The sequence below is a fragment of the Tasmannia lanceolata genome, unplaced genomic scaffold, assembly GCF_043159265.1.
Source record: "Tasmannia lanceolata isolate RefF3 unplaced genomic scaffold, GAP_Taslan_0.1 ptg000011l, whole genome shotgun sequence".
Lineage (NCBI taxonomy): Eukaryota > Viridiplantae > Streptophyta > Magnoliopsida > Canellales > Winteraceae > Tasmannia > Tasmannia lanceolata.
In genome coordinates, this window is record NW_027518688.1 from 2215761 (window position 1) to 2228352 (window position 12592).

The following is a 12592-nucleotide window of genomic DNA, read 5'->3' on the forward strand; positions in this document are numbered from 1 at the left end:
CAAGTGGGCCCCACTGCGATTATTGCTCCGTAGCTAATGCTACAATCGCATTGAGTCAGTGGCTTCCATTGAGACGTAATCCTGAAGATAATCATCAAATCATCATACCCTTAATCTCATCAAATGTGCAAGTCCTTTCTCCAAGTCCACATCTACCGAGTTGAGTCCTACGGGGGTAGACATCAACTACCCCCTAGGCTCACTCATGGTATACCTTTTAGTCAAGCAGTGTTAGCCTGCAAATGCATTTGCTAAAACCATTTCAAAACTTTTTGTGAAATTCCTTTGATAAACACTTTATCAAATCCATCTGGTTAGGCATTTTTCTAGGCCTACTGTTCTGACTAAAACTGTAGATGTTATCCTATAAAATAGGTGGAGAATTCCATGTCGAGTATCACTATTGACCTCGACGGTTTGTCCAACACTCTAGTACTACCCTCTGGTGACTCCAAGAGAATCACGGTTAGATAGACAAAAATGAAAGACTCACCAATAGACCAATATGACCCCTCATGTCAAAGGACATGTAAAGGGTCATGTTTGGTAGAATAGCTCAACTATCTCCTCCTATCCACAAGCTATTCTAATATGACCCTGTTCAGTACGTAATTTCTTTGTCATACCTATTCTATCTTGCTTAGGGTCCACTACCCGAGTGATTGAGATAAGTCACTCCACATATCGTGCATGTTGGCAAGATAGATGCTAGTTGTATACAGGAGGAGGTGTTCAACCTCAACTTCTACTAGGAACTACTAAGGTCTGCAAAAATCGGAATCCCATAACTCCTTGCTCCCTAGGATCTGCGAATCCATGAGTATGGGTTTCCTACTTTGCTACCTAAGGACAAATACGTGTCAATAACAAGTAACAGATCACACATATTTAACTTTTGGTACCCATTAATTGTCATGAAAAGAAACTTTTATTGATTAACATGCAAAATATACTAAATTTTAGGGCACCAACTCTAACAATTACATGTGTATATACACTAATTACCTATTTTTTGTTAGTTCTTTCACTTGATCCGCACACCAAATGTTTAAGGCACTTCTAATGTCACACATTCTTTCCTCACCAAAGGGTTTTGTAAAGATGACTGTCAGTTGGACCTCTGTATTAATGTATTCTAAACATATATCTCCCTTAAGTGCATGGTCTCTAATGAAATAGTGGATTATCTCAACATGTTTTGTTCTTGAGTGTTGTATAAGTTTCTTGTCAAGTTAATAGTACTAGTATTGTCACACATGATGAAAATATTTTCCAACTTTATGCCATAATCCATTAATGTGTTTTTCATCCAAAGGACTTGTGCACAACAAGCCCGTGAAGCCACATATTCAACTTCAGTTGCGGAGGTGGCTACTTAGCATAGTTTTAAAACTCTCCAGCATCCTCATTGACTTCCCCGAGTCAATTCTCTTTTTCTTTGGCCGTGTGCTTGTCAGAGTCTGTGTTTTGCCCTACAAAGTGAATCAAAACACCTTCGACTTTCCCAATTTATGAGGAGTCAACCGGAGTACTCAACTGCATCAACTGAGTACCTAGTCGAGTAAATTAAGTACTCTAACGGGTCGTGCCGAGTCGACTGATTAGCTAAACGATTTGCTTTGGCCGAGTTTTGATCTGCTTCCGCGTTATGAAACACTAATACTTGACTCCTCATAAATTAAGTACTCGACCGGGTCGACCCCACTAATTGGTCTACAACAGAAAAGGATTGCTTAATAGACCTGTTAAGAACATATTTCATGAAGGAAAATTTGATGACCATTTACCAAAGTTCGGCTTGCCAATCAAAAGAGTTTTCAGGAAATAGAAGTAGAGAGGCACAACTATAAAGATACAGAGAAATAGATAAGAAATCAGAAGAAACAAAACACCCCTATAAATAGCGACTTCTAGGTCTTACTGTTCTCCTGGAAAATACAAAAAGAAGGATAACATGTTCTAGGGTGACTCTGCCCAACACCCCCCCGCAGTTGGAAGGAGAAATACCGGTTCTCACTCAAAATCAATGGAACACCTTTCAACTGTCTGATGCCATAAATTAACTGGGAGCATAAATGAGTCGCCACAATCAAATTCCGCGGCTTAAGAAAAGGGCAAAGCTCATTATCTCCCACCATTTTGCAGGAATATGGATAAACAGGCAGAAACATGTCTCGTTTACCGAACAGGATCTTCCCAGTTTTTTTTCTTTCTTTTCAAGGCAAAAATGAGAAGGCCTTTGGGGAATGGGAAAGCACAAAGCTTCTATGCAAGTTGAAAGTGAGAAAATTCACTGTTTCTCAGTCACTGGATGAAAATCCCTGCTCACATCTCACACAATTTCATGTAAAATAAGGACAATTGATATGCATTATTGCTCCTTATGATGCATGAATGTTGGAACAAGAAGATCGTCTTCTAAGATTAAATTTAAACTTGTTGAAGAAAAAGCAACACATAATGCATTCATTGGAGATGGTCGTTCACTTTTACAATCTGGATAAACTTGTTTGATTTTACAAACTTGTTTGATTTTACATTTAGCAATTCTTACTTACCTCATATTTATTAGGAGTACCAACAGCAACAAGAAATCTATTAACATTATTATCATAATCACAGGAAATGATACACATAATACAACATTTACATTACATTCTTGATCAAGCTATACATATGAACAGCAATTCAAGTAAACAGGGCTCCAGATCCCTATCCCATGTAGCCAAAGTCACCGCTGCAGAAAATCAGAGGCAACATCTCTTGCTACTCCAATTTTGGTGTAGCCTTCCTCTTTTGATGGCATTTATTAACTGTACACACCCGGCCTCAGTTGGGTTGTGAGACCGTACACAATAGTGAGTTGGTAGTATTTAGCAAAAGGCCTAGAGATGATGAGCATGTGGCTCGCACAACGGCATCAGGTGATTGACTCATTTTACTTACTAACATCCCAAAAACCTGAGCAAGAAAAAAAATTTCTATCAGTCTAGTAAATTGTTGTGTTTAGCTATACGAAAATGAAGGATACTGAAAAGATATAAATGCTAGTAACAAGACTTGAAGACCTGTGCAAAATAAGGAGCCAAGGAGCGTTGGTCATCGATAAGCGACAGCATACTGCTTGAGAAATAGGTGGCATTTGCCTGGATGAGTGGCCAAGGAGCATCGAAAGCCTGCATCAAGAGCATCTGACAATGAGTAAAACTTTTCAGCTGTTTAGGCTGTAGGGGTGCAACTCGGGTCGGGTTCAACCCGAAAAGACGTTGGGTCAGGTTGGGTGTCTTTCGGGCCGCGTTCGGGTTCGGTTTTCCTAACCCGGGTTGAGTTCGGGTCGGGGTCGGATTGAGGGCATGGACAACCCGACCTGAGTGAAACCTGACGTTTTTTATCATTTTTTTTGTTTTCAGTAAGCTGAAAAACTTGGGTTGAACCTCATCGGGTTGGAACTCGGGTCGGGTCGGGTTCGGGTTCGGGTTGAGAAAATGGTTCCTTGGGTTGGGTTCGGGTAGGCCTCAACCCGACCCAACCCGAGTTGCACCCCTACTGATTCGATGACATTAGATTCTCCCAAAACCAGTTAGACAAACCTGGATCGCGGATGCCAAGTAAGTATCAGCTCTGATGCCAAAGTTTTGACAGAGTTGTCGCGTAATGTCTCTAACAAAGTTCTCATAGTCACTTCTATAAACAATAAGGAGCCTTCCAATGTTATCATAAATGAAGAAAGGAAAATATGTATACTAAACGTTAAGTGTGTGCTACATTTGGGCATCAGAACATACCGGTGGTCTGAATTGAATGACTGTGTGTTAAAGAGGGCAGACATACCATCCACGTCCATTAGGGGCGCAATCTGTCTAAGGGTGTTCTATTGAAGCAGAGAATAGTGTAAGGTTTCTAACATAAAATTCAGTGAGAAAAGGATGGAAATTATTGTACCCGGCAAGCTTGACGAACACTGGAATCATCGTCATGAACATGTAGAATAAGGCGTGGTAGAGTTGCATGTACCTAGAAAAATGTAATTAAACCATAGTTGGTAGTCATTTTATTTTCATATCGGGGCATTGCAAAGGGCCCTCATATTGGTAACATGCAATAGAAACAAAAATAGGAACAACTAGAATACTTGTGCACAATTTGTAGTACAACAAGACTATGAAAGATACTACATAAAGGTTAAAAAATGGAGGACAAGCAATCTGCACACATTTGAGTCCATCCATTCCCACCAATGAGAGCAATGGACCCCTTTCGATAGTGTTGTATGTCTCATTTGAGAGAGAAGATTTCAGGAAAGTATTGGTAAGAGAGAAGATTTCAGGAAAGTATTGGTAATAGAGGCCGTAGTTTTGGTAGGTCTGGCCGTGGTCGTGGTCGTGATTCAGGGGTAGGTCATGGTCGTGATTCAGGGGTAAGTCATGGTCGTGGGTCTCGTTATTGTACCCATTGTAATTCTACTGCTTTGGTAGCCTCTTCTGATGATGCCCACCCTCCTCACCCTGCTTCTGTTGCATCATCTTCTAATAACTCAATGTTGGTTAGTAGTGCTGAATATGAGGAACTTCTGGGCATCCGTGATAAAGGCAAGCAGCCTATGGCCACATTCGCTCAACCAGGTAGCTCGTCCTGTTTTCTTTCTGGTTCTACCTCTAGATCATGGCTCATTGATTTATCGGCATCTCAACACATGACTGGTAATTCTCATATTTTTTCGACCTTCCAGTCAGATATCTCTAGGCTCCCTCCTATTAGCAGATGGAACCAAATCTCTTGTCTCTGGGGTTGGTATTGTGTCCATTTCTAATGATATTCACTTATCTTCGGTCCTGCATGTTCCTTCATTTCTTGTCAAATTGTTGTGTATGTCGATTAACCAAATCTCTAAATTGTTATGTTTCCTTCTTTCCATCTTCTTGTAAATTTTACGATCTGAAGACTGGGACGAGGATTGGATTGGACTGTGAGATTGGCGGCTTGTATTACCTTGATTCGACCCACGCTGGTGTTGATGTTCAAACATCTGTCAATACCTATCAATGTCACTTTCGGTTGGGTCACCCTCCTGCAGAGAAGCCTCGCAAATCTACTTTTCTTACTAGTTCTGTTGAGTCGTTGTCGTGTGAGTCTTGTGAGTTGGAAAAACACCATCGGGTGTCCTTCCCTTCGCATGGTAGTCGTAGATCATTGTGCCCATTTGAGCTTGTTCATTCAGATGTTTGGGGCCCAGCATGCACTATTTCTTTATATGGCTTTCACTACTTTGTTATCTTCGTTGATAATTATTCTCGTGCTAAATGGCTATTTTTGTTCAAAAATAGATCTGAAATATTCAATGCATTCAAACTATTTTACTTTGAAATTGTGAATCAATTTAAGTCTTCCATTTCGTGTCTGCATACTCATAATGCAAAAGAATACTTTTCTAATTCTAATGGTTTTACTCAATTTCTTGCTTCACGAGGTACTATACATCAATCTTCAAGTGCTTACATGTTGCAATAGAATGATGTTGCTGAGAGAAAGTTAAGGTACATATTAGATATGATTCGTACACTCATGTTCCAGATGTGAGTTCCTAAGATTTATTAGGGTGATGCGGCTCTTACGGCTTGCTTTCTATCGAATCGTCTTTCCTTCTTTTTTATCTGGCAGTACACCATTTTCTGTCCAGTATCCTTCAGCTGATCCTTTCCCCTTGATCTCTCATGTCTTCGGGTGCACCTCTTTTGTCCACAACCTCGGTCCTGGTTGTGACAAACTAGACCCTCGAGCGGAAAAATATATCTTTTTTTATTGCTCTCATACTAAAAAAGGATACAAGTGCTATAGTCCTCAGCTGCAGAAAATGCTTGTTTCTGCATATGTGACATTTTTTTGGATACTTCTTATTTTCATAATCCGTCTCCGAGTCCTGTTGAGGTACCCACTCTTCTTTTTCCGCTGTCGTCAAGTCCTGTGGAGCCAGCTATAGTGACGCCTTCCGTGACACCTAATACAGAGCCTACATGGGACATTTCAAAACCTGCACCGAAAATTCGAAGACCACGACAGGCTGTTCTTCCTGCAGGCCAGCCATCGTCTCAACCCGCTGATCCTCGTCCTCAGTTGGATACATCTACATCATGTAATCCTCCTGTGGCCAAGATACCTTCCATTCGTGTTCTCATCTCGATTGTTGTTAATCGTGGTTGGCCATTATATCAGTTAGATATGAAGAATGCTTTCCTTCATGGCGATTTGCTTGAGGAGGTATATATGGAGCAACTTCCTGGGTATGTTGCTCAGGGGGAGCTGGGTTCCTTGTTTGTTGCCTTTGGAAAGCGATTTATGGACTGAAACAATCTCCGAGGGCATGGTTTGGGAGGTTTAGTGATGCAGTCCTGCGGTTTAGCATGAACAGTGTGATGTTGATCACTATGCTTTCAGCTATCAGTCCACTGCACGTCATATCTTCTTGATAGTATACGTGGATGACATTGTGATCACGGGAAATGGCCAAGTTGGTATACGAAGATTAAAGACTTTCCTCCAGATAGAGTTTTCCATCGAAGATTTGGGATTCCTCAAATACTTTCTTGGCATCGAGTAGCGTATTCTCATTATGGGCTTTCGGGCTGTCAAGAACGTAGAGGAGGTAGGATGGGCAGTTGTTCAGATCTAGTATGGATCGTACATGTCAAAGAGAAAGTATACGTCAGTCATGTTGAAGGAGACAGGCTCTATGGGGGTGAAACCTGCATCAACACCTATGTATCCTAATGTCAAACTCCTTCCAGATCATGGAGATTTGATGGAAAATCTAGAACGATACAGGAGACTTGTTGGGAAGCTGATTTATTTAATAGTTAATCGCCCTGATATCTCGTATGCAGTGAGTTGTTAGTCAATTTATGAATTCTCCTCTCACATCTCATTAGACAACAATAGTTCAGATTATCAGGTACTAGAAAGGTATGCCAGGGAAAGGCCTGTGGCTCAAGAGAAATGGTCACGAAAGAATAGAAGGGTTTACTGATGCAGATTGGGCAGGATCTCTAGCAGATAGGCGGTCTAGAACTGGCTATTGCACCTTCGTTGGAGGTAATATGGTGTCTTGGAGAAGAAGCAAGACATTCACCAAATCTACTGTAGAAGCACAATACAGAGCTATGTCATATACCAGTGGAGGATTGATTTGGTTACACTCTTTTCTGTCTGAGATTGGTCTTTCATCTTCAGGTCTAGCACGATTATATTGTGATAACAAGTCTGCGATTTATATTGCCACTAACCCAGTCTTTCATGAGAGAACCAACACATTGAGGTAGACTGTCACTTCATTCTTTAGAGAATTCCAAGAGACGAGATATGCACTATGTTCACTTGATCAGCTGATCAGCTCACATAAGTGTTCACTAAACCGATAGGGCCAGCTAGGTTAAAGGATGCTTGTAACAAGCTTGGAATGTATGATATATACCTTCCAGCTTGAGGGAGAGTGTTTGACGCACCACTATAAAGAGGGCATTCTTGTCATTGTATACACACACATATGTAAATATATTTCCTGTGGAGTGGGAGATAACTCTCTCACGCCACTCTTCCTCCTGCCTCTCTTTATCTCTCTCTCATTAACTCTCTCTCCCTTTTTACACCATGTAGTTATCTCACAACTAGGGGTGAGCATTAATCGGTTAAAACCAAATTTAACCAACTGAACCAAATTCGGTCGGTCAATTCGGTTCGATTCTTGGGTGGATCGGTTCGGTTTCGGTTTTCCACAACTAAAACTTCGGTTATCGGGTTCGGTTTCGATTTCAAAGAAAAAAATTCGGTTACATAGAAAATCGAATTTGGGTCAAAATATCGCTTTACGTTTTTTGTTTTGGTTTTACAAACCAAAAGTAACGTAAGTTGATATATTCACACCCCCCCCCCAACCTTTTAACATTTTTTCTTTCGTTTTTAGGGTTTATCTTCGTTTTTCAAAACCCAAAAGGGCAAAAGACAGCAAAAGGCAAAAGCTAGGGTTCTTTTTTTCTTTTCTCTACTTCTCTCTACTCATCCGCCGCCTCTCCAACTCCGACGAGTGGCGACCCCATCTCCGGCCACCCCAACCTTCTACCACCATTCAGATCCCCATCTCGGCATCTTCTTCTTCTCCCTGCAAAACAGTTGAAATACAAACCCCTGTTTCATATGAAATCCAAACCCCTTTTTCATATGAAATCTGAGATTTGCTTGGGTTAATAGAAGAAGAAGAGGAAGGAGCTCGGATCTGCAAAAGGAGGTAACACTAATATCACTTTCTTTCTTCTTTCATTTTTTTTCGTCCATGTATTATTCTCTATTGCTCTTTCTCTGGAATCTGAAGTTCGTTGCATTTTCTAGGGCTTCACATGCAACTTTTGTTCTGATTTCCCCCAAAACCCCCTTCTTCTCTACCATCAGGTTCATTTTCATGGTTCCACCAATTAATCCTACTAAAATAAATTACGGTTTTTTCTGCTAATAGGGGTTTCTTCTTTTTAGTAGCTTACTGCAAAACCGAAATCTAGATTTTCAGAGAATTCGGTTTTAACTGAAAAACCGAAATCGGGTTTCGGTTTCGGTTCGGTTCGGTTTTGCACTTAATCGGTTTCGGTTCTATACTTTGGGTAACCGATATATGTTCGGTTTCCTCATTTCGGTTATTTCGGTTCGGTTTAAACCGAATGTGCACCCCTACTAACAACTTAGCCTTTTGTGCATGAAGATGATGACTATATAGGTGGTGCAAACATCCAGCTTCAATCTGTCCATATAACTGTTAGATCATATACTAGAAAGAAGAGAAAAGAACTTAAGCGTGGGGCAGACGGGGAGAAGTGTTGATGATGCCAGCATTACATCATCTGACAATTGCTGACACCATCAGGTGTGCCCCACCTTGTCAGAACATAGAATGACAGAACTGCACAAAAAACAGGAAAAATGGTTCTTTTTCTATTTTTGTAATTATCATGGAACTTTGGATTGAGATGGATTTTAAGAGGGTCCCCCTTTTTCTTGAGAGATGTTTTTGAGAGGGCACCTCTTCCGGCCATCTGTATGCCATATAAACCCAAAAAACTGGGAAAATTCAAATCTAGAAATTACTTGGCAAGTAGGCTGCTGGGATTTTAGTAGATTTTGGTCTCCATTAGGTGTTAATTCTCAGTTATGAGTTCTAGGGCTAAAATTAAGAAGGTTCCAGGAGGTTCATTTTCGGATTGGGAGTTTCTGAGTTGAGGGAAAGTAGGTAGGAAGTAGAAAAACGGCCAACCGATTGTAAAGTGATTGTAATGTTATTGTAACATTACAGTCCACCAGTTAGCTTTATTTTGGGATCAACTAGAAAGACCATTTCGTCTTTATTAACAAAAAATGGCCATGACTCGCTCCACAAATGGCATGTGTGTGCGTAGGGCTTGTATCTCAATTGGTTGAGGCTTTGTATCCTGACCATAGTTTTAAAACTCCTCTGCATCATTGTGGACTCCCCCAAGTCGACCACATTTTCCCTTGGCCATGTTCCGCGTTTAGCCCTACAAAGTCAATAAAAACTCCTTTGACTCTCCCGAGTTATGACCACGTCAACCGAGTACTTGACCGTGTCGTGCCCCAGTCAACTAGGATTTTCTTCGCTTATTATTGTTCTCTTCCAAGCCGCGTAATCCACTTGTTGGTTCTGGATCTATTGAGACTTCTTTCAATCTGGTTTATTCATGGATAATAATGGCACTCTGCCCTTCATTTTACATGTTTCTGATTAGCGGGTAAAGCTTGTTAAAATTTCATATTTTATTAGGTTGAAATTTCAAAAAAGCTATAATGAAATGTTAAATGCATGCTATAGTGCATTAAAGTTCATATTACGTGCTTACGAATAATTTGAATGATATGAAAATGTCACTTAATAGTGGCACTACTATGATTTTGTTGAGTAAATTTTAACCTAATAAAACATGAAAGAGGGAGCGGCATCAACAACCCATTCTTTTCCCGCAAAATTTCTCCCTTTTTCGTGTTTCCACTTTCCTTTTCCTGTTTTCGGTGCAATGAACCTGCCTAAATCTTTCTTGTTCTCAGTGAATTTTCAATATCCAAATAGAACAAATAAATAAGTTAACCATATCTCTTGTTATATGCTAATTAATACAATTAATTAACTTAATGGAGTATTAGTTTTAGAATAAAAAATTGAAAGTTTTGTTTCACGTTAGTACAAAACCACCATTTCAAAATGCAACTTCCAAATATATACCGTATTTGGTCCTGCTTTCTGTCAAGAGAGAATCATTAAGTAGTCATGAATCATGATCAAGGTTTAAAATTTCGGTTTCGGTTTTCACACATAGCCGAGACCGAAATATTCGAAAAAAAAACAATATTCAAACTTGTGCTGAAATTTCGGCAGAAACTACCGAAATTTCAGCTGAAATTTTGGAAAAACTTTTTTCCTAAAATTTTGGCCGAAATTACCAAAATTGCATAAGTTTTTTGACCGAAATTTTGGATTTAGGTGATTTCGGTGTCAGTCCCAACCAACATCCGAAATTTCGGTATTTCGGCCGAAATTTAAAACCATGATCATGATCAAATATAAATATACAATTATTGATGCAATTCTTAAAAGCATGGCACCATCTGATTCTGCTATCTTAGAAATGTAAGGACTAAGGATATCTCGAATAGTTTCTAGTTATACTAACAAGTGATATGTGGTAATACCTGTTCAAGGAAAACCTCTCTTTGTACACCAATGGCATAACTGCTTAGTGCTCCAAATGATGCAAAGGCATTAGCACGTATCTTCACATTCATGCAGATCTGTCATTGAACAAGAAGTAAGTGTAGCATATCGACATGCTAACATTGGTTCTTCGTGGCAATGATCAATGTTCTAATAAGAAAATTAGAAAAATAAAATAGTGAAAGTTTCTTATAGACTGTGGGACAATTTTGATATTTATGAGAACTCACGGCTACAAATACGAAGTAGTCTAAAAACAATTTTCAACGAAGGAATATGTTGAAAACCAAACCCCAACCACGTTCAGATTTCTCAATCTTTTTACGTGCTTTGATTGCTATAAAATCGACTTGTCATTGGCCACTATATCCAATGGGCGCCAAGAATGCTTTCTTATAGCAGGGGATCGGCCCTGACAAGACATGAGCAGGTCCCCGCACTTCTAGATGTACTACGTCAAGTAGGGCTGAAGTTTTGTTATCACTAGCCCTTATAAGTTGGAAGGAACAACAAAGAACCTTCTAGAGATGGTCTACATGAGTTTGCCAGCTCTTGACATATCTTCTTCAATTCCACTGGTATGTTTTCTTGAGAAGCCTTTATGGTCTGGAAAAAGTCCATTGCACTTAGTTTGATAATATCTTCGAGCGGCTATAACGAGTAGCATATTTAGTCAAATTGCCTCATACTATTCTCTCTTCACTAAGAGGACATCCATGGTAATCACTATAGTACTCATACATGATATTATCTCTGGAGATGATATTGAGCATTTCTCAATTGAAGACATTCCTCCAACTGGTGGGTGCTCTTTAGTACGTAATGTTCAAAGTACCATATACCATATAGCTGCTCTACTCTTACTTTGATGTCTACATACATCTAGGTTCTAATTGGGACCGAGAATAGATCGACACAATGCCATAATACATGTTTAAGAAAAAAAAAAGAAACAACATTAGAAATAGAAAAAAATATATTCAATTTAAGGTACCATGGGTGAAAACTCACTTGGAGAGTCCGTAGGCGTATAGAAAGAGTTAATAAAACCAAATCCACTGCATCATTAGGTGAAGACCCAAGAACCTATCACAAGTAACACACACAAAAATGATAAGAGAAAGGTATAGTATTACGTAAATTTCATTTTATTATCAATCAAAATTATATTAGTTTTTTTATATTCTAAAGGAAACTCACTATCAATAAGCACTGCACTGCTGCTAATTGAACTGATTCAATGGGATCTTCGAGCAAAGCTACTATTACTCCTAGAACTTGAGCCGTATATTGAAGCATATAAATGGATGGTATCTGCAATGAAGTTCAAAGGAGAGAGAATTCTCATGTGAACCAGAACGATGAAAAGATTAAGATATTAACGGAAAAGACAAAACAAACAGTTAATTAAATGAACACAACTTTCGCTTAATAAATCACATGACGTTATGACCATCACAACAACATAGAGTTTTACATGCACCAAAGAAATAACAAAAAATTCAAAATAGCCATTCAATAACTGTCAAATGCCTACTTACTCATAGGGAATCCATTTCAAAGCAGCCCAACATTGTAATAAATGAATGACCAGGGCTAAAAATTGATCCATATATTGAATATTGCAATGTGCATCTTTCAATGGCATGTTAAGTTTGGGTGTGGTACTCATATTTCCCATAATATTTGGATTGGAATTATGCTCAACATAAAGTGTGGATATGGTTAACCGAGTAGTGCCATTGTCAAAGTATGCTAATGTCGATGTTAAAAAGTAGTGCCATTGTTTCCCATAACAACAGTTAAAAGCTAATTAAAAAGGTGTAAACAGAG

At 39.3% G+C, this 12592-nt stretch overlaps 1 protein-coding gene across 4 annotated transcripts in view; it reads right to left on the minus strand.

The window, feature by feature from the left end:
* Positions 1 to 2469: 2469 nt before the first annotated feature.
* The window catches only part of LOC143886368 (ARM repeat superfamily protein), a 152480-nt gene continuing 142357 nt past the window's right edge, over positions 2470 to 12592 (minus strand). For 2 of the 4 annotated variants that reach the window (XM_077390305.1, XM_077390307.1), the window contains exons 44-51: positions 11960 to 12073; positions 11771 to 11845; positions 10738 to 10836; positions 3943 to 4014; positions 3786 to 3871; positions 3591 to 3702; positions 3069 to 3176; positions 2470 to 2961 (exon numbers count right to left, since the gene is read on the minus strand). In XM_077390305.1, coding sequence (XP_077246420.1) covers positions 2830 to 2961; positions 3069 to 3176; positions 3591 to 3702; positions 3786 to 3871; positions 3943 to 4014; positions 10738 to 10836; positions 11771 to 11845; positions 11960 to 12073 — 798 coding nt within the window. In that variant the 3' untranslated portion in view covers positions 2470 to 2829. The remainder of the gene's footprint in view (positions 2962 to 3068; positions 3177 to 3590; positions 3703 to 3785; positions 3872 to 3942; positions 4015 to 10737; positions 10837 to 11770; positions 11846 to 11959; positions 12074 to 12592) is intronic. The other 2 variants (XM_077390308.1, XM_077390309.1) reach the window with 1 other exon arrangement.